Raw genomic sequence first — 20888 nt, 5'->3', positions numbered from 1 at the left:
TCCTCAGCCTGATAACATACTCTTAATCTTTAACTATAAAACTGCACATCTTAAAAACAAAGTGTGAAATCGTCCTCAGTCTTCAGGGATATTGCCCAAGTGCACGAAGAACAGAGTTAAAGACTCAGGGAAAGATCCAACGGTGTCAAGTGTAAACCAATGCTGGTGCAACATCAGCTGTGCTTGCTACTGCAACAGGAAATTTGGGAGCAGCAAAATGGTGGCTATTTTCTTTTAAACAAGGTGTGAGGGGAGTGCACACCCTGTTTTCAAGCAAAATCATGCTCCTGGAAGCCTCCCAGGAGTGTGATTTTGCTTGAAAACAAGTGTGCACCTGTGTGCCTTGTTTTAAAGGAAAATAGCCCTTATTTTGCCACTGCTGCCAAGTTTCCTCTTGCGCTAGCCACTGCTATTGCCATTGTGCAAGCACTGCTAGTTCATGATCACCATTGGATCTTTCCCTCAGAGAACACAATGCTTATTTTTTTCAGTATACTTCAATTCAGTAAAGAGCTTTTCATGTATTTTAAGGATTTAAATATCTTCTCCAAAAATAAGGTATTTTTAAAAGCTTTAAATATCTTTCTGCAAAAGACTGTGAACATTTACCATAGATGTTTACAGGCAATTCCACTTTTTTTAGAATGGATTTCAGCAATGTTTCCTTATTAATTGACATAAAATATTCAATAGTGTAAGAATTTGTAATTCAAAGAAAAAATGTTCTCTCATTGATAGGACACATTATAAAACAAGTGTAACATATTAATCTGCTTTATTGCAAGCTTTACGTTCCACAGAGCATGTACCAGTAAAAAAAAATCTATACAGCATACTTTTAAGATTACAACTCTACTGTTCGAAATTCCAAACACTATGCTTTAGTTCAATTTTGTGATAGATACTTTATAGATTGTGTATCATTTCACATCTGCTGCAGTTAAATCAAGCGGACTAGCCCAATATTTAGCTATGACATTGAATCAACCGATAAAGCAAACATGGCAAACATTCAATTTACATACAGAAAATACTTTAAATGGACTATTCTTGGATGAAGCTTATCAGTTTAAACTGCAGTATAAGCTTTTTCTACCACTATTCACCAGGTCAATAATGTTATGTAATGTTTGTTCAGCCTAAGAGCAGCGTTTTAGCATCATTAAACACAGAGAAAAACACATATTCAGCATATGCCAAAAAGAGCTAAGATACAAAGCGGACATGGTATTGTCATAGTTATCTTTACTACGTGGAAGTGAGTGTTTATTCTTGCAAAGTTTGTATCTGAAAAATATATAGACCAGCTAATTTGAAGGCAGAACACATGACAGCACTGTGGTACAGCAAATATAGCGTTGGCCTTCAAACACCCGGTACAAGGCCATATAGTGAATCTGAAACAAGTTCTGAGCCTCAGTTTATCATTTCCAAAATGGACAAGTTGGTGACTTCCCCCACTGCCCTAGAACCAATTCAGATCCTGTTTAGTATATTTGACTTAGTGTAGTAAACAAAAATAAGAAAACAGGAGTATGCCATGTTAATTTTACATGGTATATAAATGGTATATATACATGGTATATATATCTCAGAAGTGTTTCCAACTGCTAAAAGCATTTGAAATAAGGCATGAGCCTTCTGGCATTGAGCCGAAGTCATAAGCCTATGTTGAGAAGTTGAAGAAGTTCATATTGAGACATTAAGATCTTTAGCCTGCTAATGGACAACCTGCTATCAACTCTATGTCCAACCAATGCTAACAGCACTAGGAGTAATCGCAGCAGCAGCCAGAACATCTAGGAGCCAGAGGAGGACTGTATTTTGAAAACATTATTCCCCAGAGTTTCCCTGAACTGCTACTGCTAGTACCAGAAGTCACCGGGAAGGGTTAGTCATTTTCATGAGGAATAGTAAGTACTTGGGTTCGGGCTTGGATGGGGGTCTTTGGGCTAAGTACAGTTTGTTGTGTGTTTATGAGGGGGGAAGAGGGGCACTATATGTGTAGTGTAGGGCAGAGGGCATTACAACAAGAGATGGTTGATGACATTGGTTAAGGGGAAGGTAATTGAGACATCTTTGTGATGTCCACCCCCAAGCCTTGGTAATCTTGGTGGGTTACCTGCATTCCTCTCAAGACTGCTGGTGCTATTAATTAATGCCACATCAGCTAATGGAAAAGGATGTATCACCTCTGATTTGATTATAGAAGAGCATGCCAACTTACCCTGTGTCACCAAGACCTGGCTGGATGAAAGGGAAGGGATACACTTCTCCCAGATTGAGCACCAGACTCAAGATGAGTGGCAGATAGCCTTGGTCTATAAGGATTCCATCTCGCTGGTCAGGTACACTGTCCAACACTAAGACAACTTTTGAATGTCTGTATCTGGTGTTTGGAACCCAAGACAAAACTGGTAATCTGTTGTTGTACCATCCCCCCATGCCTAACAATCTCCCAACCTGAGATGATGAAGGTGGTATCAACTGTGGTACTGAGGACCACAAGACTCAGGATTTCATGGCCAATGTGTCAATCGGGGCCTGTCTCAAATTATATTTGGCCCAAACACATGTGACAGAACTCATTTTGGATTTGTCTTTCTGTACTGGACTAAGGGAATCAAGTTTCATCTTTAAACTACCTGTAACTTTGGCAGGGATAGAGGACTAAATTTGATGGTCTGCCCCGGAAGACTGATTAATCCAGACGGTTTTCTGAACTCTCTAGGGCAGGGGTCAGCAACATAATGCCTGTGGGTGCCATATTCACCTGACAAGACCCCTGACAGCACCCACTTAGACCCCTTCCTCACCCCTAGGAGCAGCAGGCAGGTGTTCGCAAAGGAAGCGGCAGGCGAGACAGCAGGCAAGTAGCTGAGCAAGTGGGCAGGTGGGCAAAGGCAGCAGAAGCAGCAGCTGAGTGGGTATGTGGCTGAGTGAGCAAGTGGGCAGCGGGGAGGAGGCAGAAACAGTGAGCGGCAGCAGGACAGGTGGAAGGAGGAAATCAGGAGGCAGGGAAATCCAGAGAAGATGGCAGAAGCAGTGGCAGGGAGAAAGGAAAATATTGATAGGCAGTGGAAGTGGGGGAAAGAAAGAAGGAAGCAGATGCGAGGACAGCGAGGGAAAAAGAAATCTGGAGGAGGAGGAAGGGAGGTGAGAAAAGACAGCATCCCTGCAAAGGGTGGGGGGGCTAGGAAAGACAGTACTCGGAAAAGTAATGTGTGCGGGCCAAATGACCACAAGACAAATATGCCTGCAGGCATGAAAAAAAATATGTGTGTGCCTGCAGGCTCAAAAAGATTGCCTACCCCTGCTCCAGGGTATTTTCCTGCAGATTTCTGGACCCATTGTCCTGCTGCCATTGTCTTTTAAAGCCTTAAATGGTTTGGAACCGTGCTATCTGAACAAACGCCTTCACCCATATCAATCTGCCCACACTTCGAGATCAGCATCTAAAACCCTACTTACATGCCCACCTGCAAGACCTAGGTTGGCAGGCACAAGGGAGAGGGTATTTACAGGGGTGGCCCCAGGTCTGTGGAATGCTGTGTAAATTGGAGTACATCAAGTCCCTTCACTACAGGCCTTTAAAAAGAGCTGTAACGACTCACTCGTTTTTCACTGCTTTCTCCTGAAAAAACTGTATTGGCTTACTGGATATATGAATGTGTTTAGCTGTTATTTATTGGATTTCACTGTTTTTACAAGGCTAGATGGTTTTATGGTACTGTTATTGTTTTTAATTAATATATTCGCACTCATCCCAATGAATGGTTCTGCCTTTATCACTCTGCAATAGCCTATGGCTAAAAGCAATAAACATATGTTTGTATGTAATTAATAATTATTTTTATTTGGAAGCTGCCTTGGGAGGGTTTTTATCCTAAAAAGGGGCCTACAACGTTTTAAAATGACTATGGGGGGGAGTCAACAAAGCATGCTTAATGTGGTTTAAATGGTATCAAAGAAAATTTAAATCTTTACTTGGAAATTGTTTTTATTGGAATATGGTTAAATATTCTAAGCCACATGTGGGCAACCTGCAGGCCATGTGAGGAAATGCTGTGGCAGTCCAACCTAATTTCCATCTTAGATGAAGCAGCAGGTTTAACAGACAAGCAATGCAGTTGCTACAGCTACTTAGTCCTCAGCAAGACTTTGACCTAGTTCCACATCCACATATTTTTTTTAAACAAAAAAAAACCTTGAGAAATGTGGCAAAGAAACCACCATAAGACCATTACACAGTTCTGCATGCAAAGGGCAGTAATAACTGAATGAACGTTATATTCAAAGAAGTATCCAGCAGCATTCCACTAAGATTAGTGCCAGGTTTTGTGCTGCTCAATTTGTTGTTCAGTCGTTAAGTCATGCCCGACTCTTCGTGACCCCATGGATCATAGCACGCCAAGCCTTCCTGTCCTCTGCTCTCTCCTGGAGTGTGCTCAAATTCATATTCATTGCATCAGTGATGCTAACTAGCCAGCTCAATACTTCCTCAGTTACTTGGATGGGGAAGCAGACATTATACCCAAGTAACATGAGAATAAAATGGGAGAACAGCAAGGAGGTTTTAGATGTGGGGAGAGGGATTCTAAAAGACTTAACAGGATCTCAAAAATGTCAGGGGAAGCACTTTCCACCCTATTGCTGACAAGAAATGTTGGTATAAAACTGCAGGGTATCAAATTTAAGTTGATCAATAGGAATTATTTCCTAATTGTAATTTATGTACAGCAATGAAATATGTTGCCTCGAGGAAGCAGAACGTCCATGCTCAAATGTTTAAGAGCCTGTGATGTGGGGTGGAAAATGTTCCAGTGCTTTATTTTTCCACAGAAAATTTCCCATTTCATAAATTTAGTAGCAAAAATAATTGGATGCCAATTCCAAATACTATATTAGGCAAGCTTGGCAGTTTCATGTTACGGATGAATGATTGTTAGTTTATCATGCACAATTCTTGGGTTGCTAACATTTAGTAGTGTGAACAGTTTTCAGTACTTTTGTTTTTTCCTTAAATTTAAACAATGTAAAGGAAGTTCATGTTCTTTTCTTCAATTTTTTACAATGTATTTATTACATTTATATACTATCCAATGGGCAGATACCTCGAGGTAGTTTATAATTTATTAAAAAAACCCACCAAAACAGTACAACAAATTAAAATATCAAAGTACAGAAATATTAAAAGCCAGTTTAATAATCAGAGCACCAGACTAGAAATTAAATGCCTCCTTGAAGGGGAAGGTCATAACTGGCATCTAAACATATTCAAGTATTCTAATAAAAATTCTATATAATATAACATTTACATCATAAGTAAGTGTGCTTAATTTTTTCCTCAAATAGTTCAGGTCAAATACTTGTGGCCTATTGGGACAAAAAAATAATATGTGGTACTATTTTCTAACTTTGTTGTTTACTAAATGCCAGTAAAATAAACATGCTAAATTAGATCACTCTAGGGCAGCTTTCCCCAACCTGGTGCCCTCCAGATATGCTGGACTTCAACTCCCATTAGCTTCAGCCAGCATGGCCAATAGTCAGGAATACTGGGAGTTGTAGTCCAAAACATGTGAGGGGAAAGGCTGCTCTAGCGCATCAGAAAAATGTCCAAGGCAAACTGATGGAAGCTTCCCTATGCAACTTAACGTAATTTGCATGGTAACATTTTCCAATTCAAAATTTTTCGGAAAACCTACATCACTAGAGACAGTTGGGCAGGTTCTTGCCAAAGTGTTTCAAGTGTAGGGTATGCTATGTTAGGAGAGCAAGGTGAGTTGCTTCTGGCTCTGAATCTAGCTATTGGTCACAAGAACTCTCAATATACATAGGCACAGATACTAAAGCCCAACAAGGCCCACATTGCTGTCGACCAAGAACCCACAAGCAGGACATGAGTGCAAGAGCACCCTACTGCCCATGTTCCCCAGCAACTGGTGTACATAGGCTCACTGCCTCTGAAGGTAGCGCATATCCATCAGGACTAGTAGCCACTGATAGCCTTTTTCTCCAGGAATTTGTCCAACCCCCTTTTAAAGCCATCCAAATTGATGGCCATCACTACATCCTGTGTCAGTGAAATCTATCGTTTAACAATGCACTGTGTGAAGAAGTCCTTCCTTTTATCTGTCCTGAATCTCCCACCAATCAGCTTCATGGGATGACCCTGGGTTCTAGTATTTTCAGAGGAAGAAAAATGTCTCCCTATCCACTTTTTCCACACCATGCATAATTTTCTACCCCTCTATCATGTCTTCCCTTACCCTCCTTTTTTCCAAGCTAAACAAGCCCAGCTGTTGTAACCTTCTCTCATAGGGGAGATGCTCCAGACTCTTTATCATTTTAGTTGCTGGTTCCTGCACTTTCTCCAGCTCTACAATATTGTTTTTTTAGGTATGGTGACCAGAACTGTACACAGTATTCTAAGTGTGGTTGCACCATAGATTTGAATAAAGGCAGTATGATATTGGCAGTTTTATTCTCAATTCGTTTTTTAATTATACCTAACATGGAGTTTAGGTATAAACTTTTTTTTACAGCAGCCACACACTGGGTTGACATTTTCATTGAGCTGTCCACCACAACCCCAAGATCTCTTTCTTGGTTGGTCTGCACTAGCTCACAACCCAGCAGGCTATACTTGCAATTGGGATTTTTTGCCCCAATGTGCATCACTTTACCCTTGCTTACACTGAACCGCATCTGCCATTTGGTTGCCCATTCTGCCAATTTGGAGAGATCCTTTTGGAGCTCCTCACAATCCCTTTTTGTTTTACCCACCCTAAATAATTTGATGTCATCAGCAAACTTGGCCACTTCACTACTCACTCCTAATTCCAGATCCTTTATGAATAAGTAGAAAAGCACTGGTCCAATACAGATCCCTGTGGGACTCCTCCATTTACTTCCCTCCATTGGGAGAATTTACCATTTATTCCTACTCTCTGCATTCCATTCTTTAACCAATTACTGATCCGTAGGAAGATCTCACCTCTTATTCCATGACTGCTAAATATGCTCAGGAGACTTTGGTGAGGGATTTTGTCAAAAACCTTTTGGAAGTCCAAGTAAACAATGTCTATAGGATCCCCCCTGTTTAAAACCAAAGCTGGGAGACAGATTCCTACAACTGTGTATCATAACTTAGCGAAGGCCTCAGTCTAAGGCTTTGACTTGAACTTTCCACGAACTTTTCCAAATTAAACTGAACAGTTTAAGAAGTTCAACAGTACCATCTTCTGAAGATAGCAGACTACTTTAATAGGTTCTGCTCCATATAATATATTAAGGAACAATAATAGAGTTTATTACACTTTTAGGAGAAAGGCCAAAAAAAGAGAGTTCTTTTACTTTAAGATTATACAGCCAAGAGAAAACATTTTACCCAGTATGAGATTACAGCAAGCAGCTTTTGTTCATTTTAGGCAATAATGGTATGTATGTATGTAAAATGTACAGACTAAGAGCAAGCACTGCAGTACCAAATTAAGAGTAAGCACCAAGAGATCTGGTTTTGCATCCTATCAATAGATGTAATTCCTTAACCCTTATGTGCTCCAGGAACCAGTTCATATTTTCTGGACATGGGAGATGGAATCTAAGTAAATTTTCTCTCACTTTTTCACTATCTACCCTATTAATTTCTTATCCCATTAAAGTCTCAAAGCACATTAATATGCACGTTAGCCAATTTCTATCACTAGCTGCAGTAAAGCAACTTAGGGTGCAATCCTATGCATGTTTAAACAGAAAAAAGTCCTACAACTCCCAGCATGCCCCAGCCAGCATAGCTGGGGCATGCTGGGAGTTGTAGGACTTTTTCTGTCTAAACATGCATAGGATTGCGCCCTTAGAACATAGCTGCTTTCTGGAAGGTGATATTTCTCATGGATGCATCTGTAAACTACCTTGGTCGAAGCTTTAAAGGCGACCTCTAGTAATGCCTACTTGTGTCAGCAGTCATACAGCGAACTAAACTGGCACTGAAAATTAAATTTTACTTAATTTAACAGAAAACTGTACAACCTTGACAAGCCAATCGGTATAGAATTATTATTCACTATCATCAATTGTCACTGGTTTCACTTTTCCCCTTATCTTCTCAAAGAAAGATAGTAAACCTGCATCACATTTGATACGAAGAGACCAATAATGTAAATACATATTTCTGCATGCAGCAATATTATCCTCACTGAAAAATAGTGATTTATCATGGTGCTTTCCTAGGGAGAAAAACGAACACTTCTGTGGCACTTCCAAGCCTAATAACCCAGCTCATTCGAAGATACCTCCCCGCTTGCTTGTCTCTTTTGCCAGTACAGACCAACAGCTTAAAAATGACTGATTGAACTAGAAGATTCTTCAAAAGCTACATGCAGTATTTAGATGCAACATTTTACTGTTAAAGATAGATGTTTCATCTTGTGATATATGCAATGCTCAGTTCTTGATGTTGGGTACAAGCAGGACCCAGAAAACTCATTCAAGAAGGGTAAAGGATGACACAGCAATCAATGTGGCATTTCAGGGGCAAGTTTCCTGAATTCATCCTCTCTCACTCTGTACAATGATAAGCCTTGCAGAGGAGGGGGTAGTAAGATGCAACTAATCACTGCCTGCTCAAATCTGAAGAGATTTGCCTATACTACATAGAAGAGTTCACTTTACTACACATTCACCAGTCCAGGACACCCAACAGAACAGCATATCTTCTTATTCTGTAAGTATATACCTAAAAGGGAGGATGGTTACTCACTCTTCTATAACTAGTCTGCTTCCTAAATACACTTACTACAGAGTAAGCCACACCAAACATAGCAGGACTTCTGCATAATCATGGCCAGGACTGCACTATCAGTCCACCTCACGACTGTGGCCATTAAAGCCATAACTAGCCTTCGTCACCGTATTCCAAACATACAGCATTTCTTACACGAAAAGTAGAAGTGTTTAATTTTTAAAATGAAAGGTACAAGGGCTCAAAGGTAATGGGAGGCCACCTACACTCTCTGACCTGGAAACCAGATGTGCAAGGGCTGACTGGAATTACGCCGTAGTGAAAAAAGCACATGGTCAGAGGCACATTCCGATGATCGTTCCTTGATTATTTCCCCCGGCAACGAGTCCAGAGGTGGGGCCCGGCATGCCCCACCAACGTTAATTCGACCAGACAGCACGACTGATCCCAATTTCGAGGAAAATTTACACGCCAAAAGGAGGATGGTGGCCGGGTTAGGAAACCCCCGATTCTGCCGCCCCCTCTCGCTATAAAGCCACGTGGCGAGCGGGGGAAGCAACCCCGCTCCGACTTCAGTTTTCCTTTCCTAGAAAGCCCACACCTCTTTTGGGCGGGTAGAAGACCCGACGCCGGGGGCCGACCCATCCTGGCACACCAGACGGCGCCCTGTCACATGCCAGCGAGCGAGGGAAGGAAGGGAGGAAGCGAGCAGGCCGAGGCAGGCATGCGCGTACCAGCCCGCAGCATCCTTCCCCTTCCCCTTCCCCCTCTCCCCCCGCGTGGCCTTCCCCGCCGCCGCCGCCCGACCCCGATTCCCGTCCCGTCCCGCCTCGCCGCCGCCACTCACTTTTCCCCCAAGCCGCCTGCCTCTTTGCTGTGGCTGTTATCGCCGGCGGCCGAGGCGGGTGCGTCTGTGGATGGCGCCGCCTGCTGCTGCTGCTGCGGCGGCGGCGGCGGGCCCTTGCCCGGCTCCTCCAGGTTTCCCTCCGAGCGGGTACATAAGGACCGGCCGCCGCCGCCTGGCATTACCCGTATGGACGGGCGGTAGGCGGCAACAGGGGGCAAAGCGGGAAGGAGCCGCCCCAGCGCCAGGCGACGGCAACAGCCAAAGCCGCCGCCGCCGCCGCCAACGGTCGTCCCGCCAGTCTGGCTGAGCCGCAGCAGATCCCTCAGCAACGCGGGACTCCAGAGCCGCATCATTCTGCGCCGCTCGACCTCTTCACGCCCGCCTTTCTTCGCCTTCGTTTGCCGCCGCCGCCGCCGCCGCCGCCGAGGAGGAGGAGGAACGCGCCTCAGCCGCCACCAGCCGACCGCGCTTTGCTCACACCCAACGGGCTCCGCCTCAGAACCCACCCCATTGGGCGGCGGCTGCCGTGACCGTCAGGCGCTTTCGGAGATGATTGGTGTGTCCCGCACGTCAATTTAAACTCTCCTCTGCCTCCCCCCGCCTCCAGGAGACTAGAAGATGTGGCGCACTTGGAGCTGGGCCTGCTGAGCCGGAGGGGGGCACGGGGGAGCTGAAGAAGTCTCGGGGTTGCCTCCTCTTCCAGCCCCGAGAGTACTTTCTTGATTAAAATGTATATGCACCATTACAACTTACTAAACTTGCAACACCTTTTTATTACTATTAAAGTTTTGGGTCGGCTTCCCTGAGGTAAATGAATATATAATAGGACTCCTAACCGCCCGCTTCAGTATGGGAGAAAAGAGCATTTTATGAGGAAGAGAGAGACAGGCGGTGATAAGCGAGAACGGGACTTCGGCAGAAAAGAACCAGGGCTAACCAAGCCTCGCCCCTGGATAAGGCTGCCTGTAGTCAGAGCCTGAAGTCATGGATTGCCTCAATAAGTCTTTACTTTCTCCAACAACTGACAGATCGTCATACACTATAGTGGGCCCTAAAACCGATTATCCCCTTGCTCCTCAAAATGCATACATCTTAGAGGCAAATCCCAGAGGGGTAGCCACGTTAGGCTGGTACATATCAGACGCAAAAAGTGGAAGGGGACTGTCTTGTGGCACTTCAAAGAAGTTACGGTGGCAGAAGCTTTCGAAAGTTTTCACCGCACTACTATGTGAGCCTTTATAACGTGCTCCTTTTCAAGAACCACAATGCACTTTTTTCGGTGTACAGGCTGGACTTCACCTTCCTCCCCTGCCCCCCAGTAAAAGTGGAGGCATCACCCCAAGACTGGGATATACAGTCAGAGCATTTCCACCAGAAAAGAGTGCAAGAGGAGGGGGAGTGCCAAGACAAGAGGCACCAACGCGTTGCCCAGAGGCCCAAACAGGGACAGGCCAGTGGGACGGATGGACAGGAAAATGGTGCAGGCAAGTTGATGCCCAGAAGGGCACATACAATTCGGCTGCAGAATTAGATTCACAGGCGCTGGTCTTCATCCAGAGGTCCTATTGAAAGCTTAGCATCATTGTGCCCGCTTCCCCCCCCCCCCCCCCGCCACACACACACTTCGTCTCACAGGCTGAGACATTTTTTACATTCTCGTTTCTAACGTAACCAGAGTCCGCTCTCTTTCTGGAAATGTGAACAATATTCATGTGTCTTGACTAAGTTACTTGAAACGAGGGAACAGAAGAGAAGAGGAGACAGAATACCTCTTTGGTGGTGAGATTCACTAAAATTAGCAGGGAAATATTACATTTTCTGCCTCGAAAATGGGAGAAGCCTCTTTTTCCTTTGTAAAAAAGGTCAGAACAAAAATATATAAATAAACATGATGGCAATAAAATGACCACTTATCACCTTTTAAGAAAACATGGTAACAGAAACAGTTACGTGTTCCTTGGAGGTGTTAATTTGAGTACATATTACATATGTAGCACTTTCTATTCCTGATTCATTTAAAATGTGTTAGAAATAGAAGGAACAGCTGTAATGTCAAGCTATAGTTACCATGGATACAATTTACTTTCATGACATACCAAATGTGCTGCCACCTTCTGGGGAAAAGGAGAAACCTCAATCGATATATTAAATACCACAGACTGGCAGTAATTTATAACACAACCATTGAGCAATTAACAGTTAATGTATTTTGGTTGAAATCTCTTTAATACCCAGGCTAATGTAAAATATTAGGGGTTAATAAAGCAAAAAAAAAAAAAGGTTGTTTATAGATAATCTAACCAATACCATAATCTTTAAACAGGTATAAAAAAATCACAATCCTAAAGGGCTACAGAATTAATAGTCTGTAAGTGTTTCACTTCAAGCTCATAAAGAGCTTCTCTTGTTAAAATTCCTATAACTGTTTGCAAAGTAATATTCATTTCTGTTTCAAAGGTAGTGTTTTAACTGACTATACAAAATCACACAAATTAGCCATCAGGCAACATTATCTGAGTTTATTGAAAAGCTCTAAAACTAACTGGTCAACTGATTTGCACAAAGGCAGCATCATTTTAAAGACTATGGTGTGTGGGCAATACCTATGCAGCTTAATTTAACAGAAATTGCTCACTGACCTTGAAGTTCAAACAGTGAGGTATTTTAGGCTGTAATCCTATGCCTACTTTTCCAGGAGCAAGCCCTATTGAACCCAGTATGACTTTTTTCTGAGTACACATGTATAAAATTGTACTATCAGTGACATATTTGCAATAGGTTGCATGGCTGCCAAGGGCTATGATGACATTTCTTATGGCCTGGCCCACCGTGAAAGCTGAGCACATCACCAACTTGCTTCCGGATGACACATGCAGTCTGCAGGTTGCGTACATGTCCATAGATGTGTAACAGAAGGTGTATAAGAGGATGCATTTTCCCTAATCAGACAGAACCAGAGAACTGAAAGGATCAAGCAAGTAATCTATTGTAAAAATCAGCCATCGGCAAGATCCTCAGCGCATTCATAATAATATTTATTTCTAACATGCTTCAATGCTAGCTGCTGTACAATAATGATTTTTTAATGCCTGCAAGCTTTTTCTTTTTTTTAAATCCCTACTCTTAGTACTCGTTATAACAGGATTTACCACCACACACACACAAGAATATTTTCATTCTTTTCAGTAACTTCTTTCTAGGTTTGAGACTGGGGAGTGTGTTTCCCATCCCCATTAACAGCAGCATGACATGAAAAATTCAACAGGAGAAGCATTTGCCAATTGGATCTCCTTGCCAGAGGATTGCTTGAAGGTGAACTCCTCAGTTGTTGCCTGCCATGAAGCTGCTAAAGGTATAGGAGCCCTGCCAGGAAAAGGCTGACAGCCCTAGGTTAATTATGATCTATAATAATATTAATGGTGTAACGTTCTTTGTATGGACTTGAGCACGCTCCGGGAGAGAGCGGAGGACAGGAAGGCCTGGCATGCTATGGTCCATGGGGTCACGAAGAGTCGGACACGACTTAACGACTGAACAGTGTTCTTTGTATACTGTGCTGTCAGTGCAATGCTCTGTGTATTGGCTACTTTGAAACTAAAACATTAACCTAGTGGAATCAAGGGCATTCTGCATCATCTCCTACTGAGCTGTAAGAGGAAGCAATTTGCACTGTACAAACCCTGCACTGACTCCCGGTGCTCAGGAACCACATTCAGTCATGGCAGAAGAGGCATATGTCCCAGTCCATTGAACACAATTTATGTATACTTTGTACCCCTACTGTGAATGCCACTTTAATGCAAATTACAACATTGCATGAGGTTCATCAATGTTTAACTTAACGTGATCACTTATGTCCTTATTGAACTTGCTCCTTTTTGTTAGTCACAGAGTCTAGGCCCTTGAACACACTTGGCTCTTGGGCACTTTTATGCAACTATAACTAATGATAAACTTCTTCACTAACTAGTTTACTGAGCCTTACAGAACAATCCTATACTCACACCAGGAATGGAGATATGCCGCTACAACACCAGCAGAGCAGGTGTCATATCCAGTGAGCTCAGCTCAGGACAGGAGGGGAAAAACACAAAACAAGAAAATCCCAAAATGGTGTAAAAATAACAGATATGCCCCCAGGATACCTAGAAAGGCCACCAGTGCCTGCTAATCATGAACCGTGCCAGTGATTTATGTCCACATATAATGAGCCAATGAACAATCCCAAACTGTGCTGGTGTGATGTCTACATACTACATACAAGGAGGGTGCCAATGAACTTATAATGATGGAAACACATCCTAGTATACCCTTTGCATTGCCACATACACAAGACAAATACCACAGTACCACACTCCAACAGCCCCAGTGGCATAGTCAGCAGCAATTACACTGCTACTTCCAGTCCCCAGGCATCTCTAAAGGAAAGTGTTTGCCTGTATGCTCCTCACAACCACTGTGCCTCCTCACAACCACTATTTCACAAGCATAACTCACACAAAGGGGAGGCAGGAAAAGGCACACAACATAGCACCCGCATAACTACCTGGGCAGGACACATGCAGAGAACATACACAGCCCTACTGGGACAAAATTCAAGACCCATCCAGGAAGAAAAATATTCTTCTGCCAAGCAGCCAAGGGAAGGGCCAAGACATACAACAGTCACATTTTGCATGCCTGGGGAGAAAAAAAGTCACATTAGTGAAAAAAGAGAGGAAGCTCCTTGGACTCAAACCCATCCAGCAAGCTCTCCATAGCAGTTCCCTAACCATTCAGCCACAGCAGTAGACAGGTATCAGGACCAGGCATACTATGGGGTATTTCTCTTCCCCACACCCATGGCCTCAACAACATGTCATAGATGCTAGGAGTACAGGGCTGTAGACAGAGCCCTAGGCAAGTGAAACAGTTCACTATTTACATGCAGGGCATCCTGGAATCAATTCCCGGGTATAACCCAACACTCAGAAAGGTGGGAAGGCCCTCCACACATACCCAGGCACACCAAGCCGATCAGGAGTGCTGTTCCATGGACCAGTATATTTCGCCCACTCCCTCCCCCTGGCACCCCATGTGACCAATTTCTTGGCCCTACTATTTTGCCTTAGAGGCCAGCCCTGCTTGTTAGCAAGAATGGCTGACTAGCAAGCATAAAGCAAACTTTACATGGTTGCAAAAGGCACCCACAAACACACTAACACAAGAATTGAACTTAATTTTTGTACAAAAAGAAGCCCTGATTAAAGTAGCAAACACATATTTGGCTGCGCCTTACTAATAGGTGGTGTTCTCTGCATGTATGCAGGGGAGCTGATTAGCTCTGCACTCTGGATGATCCTTGCTAGCATCTCAAACATGCTAAGAGCAGATTAAACCTTTGGAATAAGTAGGTCAACAGTCCCACAGAGGAACAGCCATTAGCATCCTGGTCACTGCTGCTGGTCTTGGGGTGGGATTCTCTCATGGTCAGCACAGAATGGAACAGATCCTGTACTTGTGGTAGTCTGGCTTGCAGAGATCAAGGGGAAATATAAAACAGGGAGCAGTAGGCACCAGCCAGAACACATAGTCCCAGAACCTGGAAACACAATAGGTGTTTGGGGGCAAGGGAGAGAAAAGAGGGAGATCCCTGCCAGTGCTCATGCCTCAGCCCACCCCCATGGAAAGAGGAGGACCCTACAGTGACTGTGACTATACATATCCCTTCCCCACTAGGGGGTTGCATTGTGGATGTGGTGATAGCTTGTTCTGCTGCATGCATCTGGGTTGTGATCCTGCAAGGCTAAAGTGCTCACAAGTGTTTGGCCAGCAGTGGCAATGGTTGGAGTGGTGTGCCTGGCCTTTCCCAACAGAGAGCTTTCTTGCATGTGAGGATTAGTGTCTCCCCTTTGTGAGGAGATACTATGCCCCACTGTTGAAAGGCACAGGGCATTTCTACACCAGCCTAAAATCCTGCATTTAAAAAAGGGCTTTCTGCTTCCGTTTTAAATGCAGGATCACAACTGACTCCCTTTACATGTGCTTCCTTTCCCCCCTCCTTCTCCCCATATCTGAGTCTTCCATTATCGTTCATTGATCTCGCTCCTCTTTTTCTTGGGGTCCCTTTAACTCTTTTGATGGAGGAAACTGAAGTGAAACACAATGGGGTAATTTGATAGCTCATTATCTACAATCTATTTAAAAATGGAACAAAGGGCATTTAGTGCAGGAGGCTCACAGCAGGGTCACAACGTCATGTAAAGGGCCCGTGAAGGAGCAATCTCAATCACAGGATAAAAGCTCCATGTGATGAAGCCCAAAGTGTTAGCGCAATACAGTTCAGAGAAGACTCAGTATTCACATATAGCAAAAGGAATGGCAGGGAGACACGTGCAAGGCAGTTGCAGGAGTTATACACTGCAGCATGTGTTTCCCAATTGCCTTGCTTACCTGTGTGAGGTGTTCTGTCCTGGAATCCCCAGTTGTTGGCATGGAGTGGTACTGACGTTTGCGTCTGCAGTCCCAAAGCGAAGTACCTGTCAGAGTCCTAAGCAGAGAACAGTGAGCAATATGCTCAGGTTCTTATTTCTGGAGACAAGCTGTTTTGTGCAAAGTGCTACCTTTGTATGGAAAATGCCCTTTCTCTCTCTTCCCTTCCCATCACCAAAGTTCCCCTTTGTGAGCTGAAGGTGTCTGTGACCTGAGGCTAGAGGAATATTAAAGTCATTAAAGTCAGTGAGAAAAAAATTACTTGCACCAGTTCTGTGGTAAAATGTGCCATCGACAGGGATATGGGGCTGAGGATTGAACAGGTGTAGGATATGGCATAAGTGTGCTCTTCCCCAGTCCCACTTATGGCTCTGCCTCATTTCAGCCAGTCCACTGGTGTATCTTTCCCAACAAAATGGGTCCACAAGCAGAGTGTTCTGTCAGCATATTTGTCATGGTGGCAGCACATCTGGCATTCTGCTGGGATAGCAGAGATTCCACAAAATCCTATAGCCAGGAATGCAGAACCTCTTTCAGACCGAGTGCAAGATTCCATTTCAGAGGAGATTTCAGGGGCCACATTCCAGTGCTGGGTGCTGCCAAAGGCAGAAGGGGCAGGGCTAAAATTACCCAACCCCCCAGGATATTTAAGTGTAAAGCTCTTACTGCCAGTAAGAAAGCCTTAGGAGAGGCATTTTAACCCTTTAGAATGGGGGGGGGGGGGCTGCACAAAATCCAGGAAACCACAAAATGATTAGTGGTTGGGTGAAAGGACATGGGCGTCTGGAGAACCTCAGAGGACCTGATTGGCACCCCAAGAGGGCTGGATTTTGCCCCCAGATCTGAGGGTCTGCTATAGCCCTTCACCTGGTGTATCTTCAGTATACAATTGCACCTGCAGTATCATACTTTGCAAAAGGTGGAAATAAATTGTGCAAGTAACTACTAAAAACAAATAAAACACATGGCTACAATATAGTCCAAATAATTTTGCCCCCATGAGCTATCCCATGTAGCCCTAAGCAAAAGCACTGGAGGAAGCTAGAAGTTGAGCTTAGAAACTGGATAATAACAATAAACTAATTTCAAACAATAGAATAAACTCTAAACGTTGGGATCAATATAATGATCCACCATTTGTGGAGCAAAATGGGAGTTTATATTCGTATAAGGTTACCCCCCATCATAACTTTTCTAAATAAAAAAGCCCAAAGTTCCAAAGCCTTCTTCATAACATTACTAGTTTAGAGCGCTTCCAAATTAGGGCAAAATCACATGGTTCTGCTATGAAACAAAATTAGAGTGAAATGATTCCATTCAGCTCTTCCTAAAATTCAGAAGAGCTGGATGGAACTGTGGACTTCCCTGAGCTGCACTCAGCCACATTCTGAGGCCACTGAGGTAGTGGGTACATGAAAACACCAATCCCTTGCCTCACTGGGGGTCCATAACTATTTTGGAACAGGGCCAAGACTTTCTACGACACAACGTATTTTTCAAAGTTCTAGCCTAGGTACTAGCTGAGAAGAAATTCATGCCATCCATTTTTTAATGGCTGCACCTCATGTACTGCAAACAAGTGAAAACTAGAACAATTTGTGTGAGACTTCTCTAATCCAAATTTGCTTTGACTCTAGTGATGGCAGCCAGTTTTTGCACCTGAGAAAAGATTTTTTAAATGGGTTCCCATTTTGAGAGGCAGCTGCATTGCTTATGTAACAGAAAACTTAACAAAACTATTCCTGTTCTTCCATACATGTCTAGAAACGATCCAGTGACCTGGCATAATCCAATCCTCGCAAAAAGCAAGCATACATTAGACAGGATGGCATGGGAAGAAGCTGATGATGAAATACATATATAATGTAAGCAGTAAGAACTGCAACTGCACAACATTTAACTGGAAAATCCAACAGAATCATCCTACATTGGCCCAGTTCACGATGGAGGCAAATCATGGATTATTTAACTCATCATTTGCAGGGATGTGCACCACCTGCAAGCTGCTTCTGGTTTCTGTAAACAGCCTCTGATTGGCATGATTGGAGGTTGTCAGCATGACATGCAAACCCAGACCAATGGGTTGTTTAAGCGCTAAACAAACCACATGTTAACCCATGGTTTGTTTTTAAATAACCCATGATTTGCCGCCAAATTCCACCATGGCATGCAAACAGCCCTGTTACATGCATACATTTGTTGTTATTTTAGTAATTTCAGCAAGCATAGATTCCATATCTTTTAGAGATACCCATCTCAGTTTGCAAGCATAGATACATGTGACTTTCCTGACTTCTACTGGAAATTCACTCCGGCTGATTCAAGGGCAGACAGAACACTAACTGTCCAAGATTCTGTCCTACATGTGGTTTTGTTTTCTCTGCACTGGAGTGGTGCCCTCTATTATGGAGTAAGATTTTGTCCTACATGTGGTTTTGTCTGCTGTTCGGTTTTATTTGGAGTAAATGTTATGTCTTCAGATGTGACTGCTGAATGTAAAAATATCCCCTTTTTAGACTTTTCTAGTAATCGGGGTGTCTTGCACAACCAGCTCTACCATTAGACAGAGTGAATCGGCTGCTTCAAGTGGCGAATGCCGTAGGGGGGGTGAGATGTTGGAGGACAGAGCTTAGTGTGCCACATGGCCTGCTCTGAGCCCCCTTAGATAGCCTGATGCCCTCAGTGCAGAAGAGAAGCTGCCACACCATTAGTGTTGAAGATAGATTCAAGTGTCAGTGTGGTCAACTTCTGTACATGGAATGGTGAGGGAGGCATCTTATCCTTCATCTCAGGCAGCAAACTGTCTTGGGCAAACCTGGTGTATTGGACTATATCTATACCATATTTCAGCTCTCTACCAAATATGGGAGTGGTTTGACCAAACAGTGTCCCCCATTTTGTGGAGTTTTCATAATCTTCTAATAATCAGGCTGTCTCAGACTATAGATGTGCCAAAGTTCAAGTTCCTAATTTGTGTGGAAACCCACACGAGTTAATAAGGTGCAAGCATGTTTATATCTGTATCACAATTCTCTGTCCTAAAGTTTCTAAACAATAAATCCATCCCACCATATGGGTCCATGCAAATGATCCTTTGTTCATGGTTGAATTTCCATTTAGGCAGTGCAAGGGAAACTTTGTTAATCTCTTAATGGAAAATAGATCTGGAAAGAATGTGGTAGAGGTCTTTCCAATTCAGGCACATCCACCAATAACAGTTTGAGTAAACCTATAAATCCGCTGATCAGATCTGCAGGAGAGATATTAGATAAGTAGCAGAAATGAAGGATTATCTTGAAAGAGACATGGAAATTTTTATTTTGCTATTTTGAGCAGTTCGGGTGGCTGCACCACACAATGTAGAAAAATACCTTTCTGAGCAAGAAGCTAAGGAATTGCCACATTAATCCTTATTTCTAGAAGCAAAGCAGCAAACTTGACTCTAACTGCCATCATCGACACAGCATGTCAATATGAATATAGACAATAGACCAACTGGGCACATAACTTCAACACAGAAGGTTGTTTTTAGCTCTGCACATTGAAAATAATATGTATTTTACTCTGGCACTTATTACAACCATTTGCCAGAGTCATTCCAACACTTATGGGAATCGTTCCTATTCAACAGATTCCTCAGAGGAGAAAGAACAGAAGTATAAACAGTAACTATGGCAATTTTAACCCAGAAAACATGTAAAAGTCAAAAATTTGGAGAACAGTAATCTCATAGCCAGATGGAAATATATTACATGAAGGGAGGGTCAAAGAGACCTAGTGCGATAAAAACAAGTAAATTAGATGTTATATAACATACTCCAGTGAAGAGGAATGCAGCTTAATGTTTCCCATGCAAAATTATTTTCAAACGCTAAGGGCACAATCCTATACATGTTTAGAAAGAAAAAAAAGTCTGTCAACTCCCAGCTTTCCCTAGCCTGTATCATCAGGTATGTATGATCACAGCAACAACAACAACAACAAAAGAGGAAGCAAATAACAGTCTTGTGTTCTTACACATCAAAATGTTGTGCCTCGGTATGTAGCTACTCTGAAAACAAACAAGGCAACTGGACAGGCTGGATTGGTTAGATGATAGTTCATTTTGGTTTGTCAGAAAGTGATAGTTCAGGTTAACACCCAATATTCATGTGCATTCAGTTCTTCTAAAAATGCAACTTGTTCGTTTATTGTTTCAACGAACAAATAAAATAAAAATAAAAGTATCTAACAACACCCCTGGAAGAAGAAATGGGATCTAAAGGACAAGTGGTAGGTCTGGATTACAAAAATAGAAGACAGAGAAGAAAAAAGGGACAAAGGAAAAATGGCTAGAACAGAGGGAAATTGTAAGAATCATGAAACAAATTGCATTTTTATGTATGTGTATGTATGCAGTCATACCAACTAAGAATAAAACTGCATACATACGCATACATACACCAGCTCTATCAATTAAACATAGTAATTCTATAAAATACATAAATATATAAGCTCTAGGCAAAAGTAAAATTTTAAACAAATGTCCCATTAGAAGTTTAGAATTTAAAAACCTATGTCTTTATATAGGTAAACCCCCAGACATCCAATTAGGGATCTAATAGATACATTCAAGGGTATGTTAGATACTTAAAAGATTTAGGGCCCAGACCCATAGGGCACAAATCTGCATACACTAATTTATATCTGTATATGCAGATTTAGAAATAATTTCTGGAATTTATTTAAATCTTACAGGACACAAAGCCAGCCAATTAATTTCTCAGCCAAAATATCTCAAAATAAATTCTTCACTTAATTTGCATCCTGACCCAGATCATCCCA

General features: G+C 42.8%; 1 protein-coding gene across 4 annotated transcripts in view; it reads right to left on the bottom strand.

Moving 5' to 3' along the window:
• The window catches only part of GLS (glutaminase), an 88890-nt gene extending 78815 nt beyond the window's left edge, over window positions 1–10075 (bottom strand). For all 4 annotated transcript variants that reach the window (XM_084816294.1, XM_084816311.1, XM_084816307.1 and 1 more), the window contains exon 1: window positions 9594–10075. In XM_084816294.1, coding sequence (XP_084672420.1) covers window positions 9594–9946 — 353 coding nt within the window. In that variant the 5' untranslated portion in view covers window positions 9947–10075. The remainder of the gene's footprint in view (window positions 1–9593) is intronic.
• Between the last annotated feature and the right edge of the window lie 10813 nt (window positions 10076–20888).

The sequence above is a fragment of the Heloderma suspectum genome, chromosome 1, assembly GCF_057233095.1.
Source record: "Heloderma suspectum isolate Gila_16-S chromosome 1, 16-S_ref, whole genome shotgun sequence".
Taxonomy (NCBI): domain Eukaryota; kingdom Metazoa; phylum Chordata; class Lepidosauria; order Squamata; family Helodermatidae; genus Heloderma; species Heloderma suspectum.
This window is presented reverse-complemented; position numbering and strand designations above follow the sequence as displayed.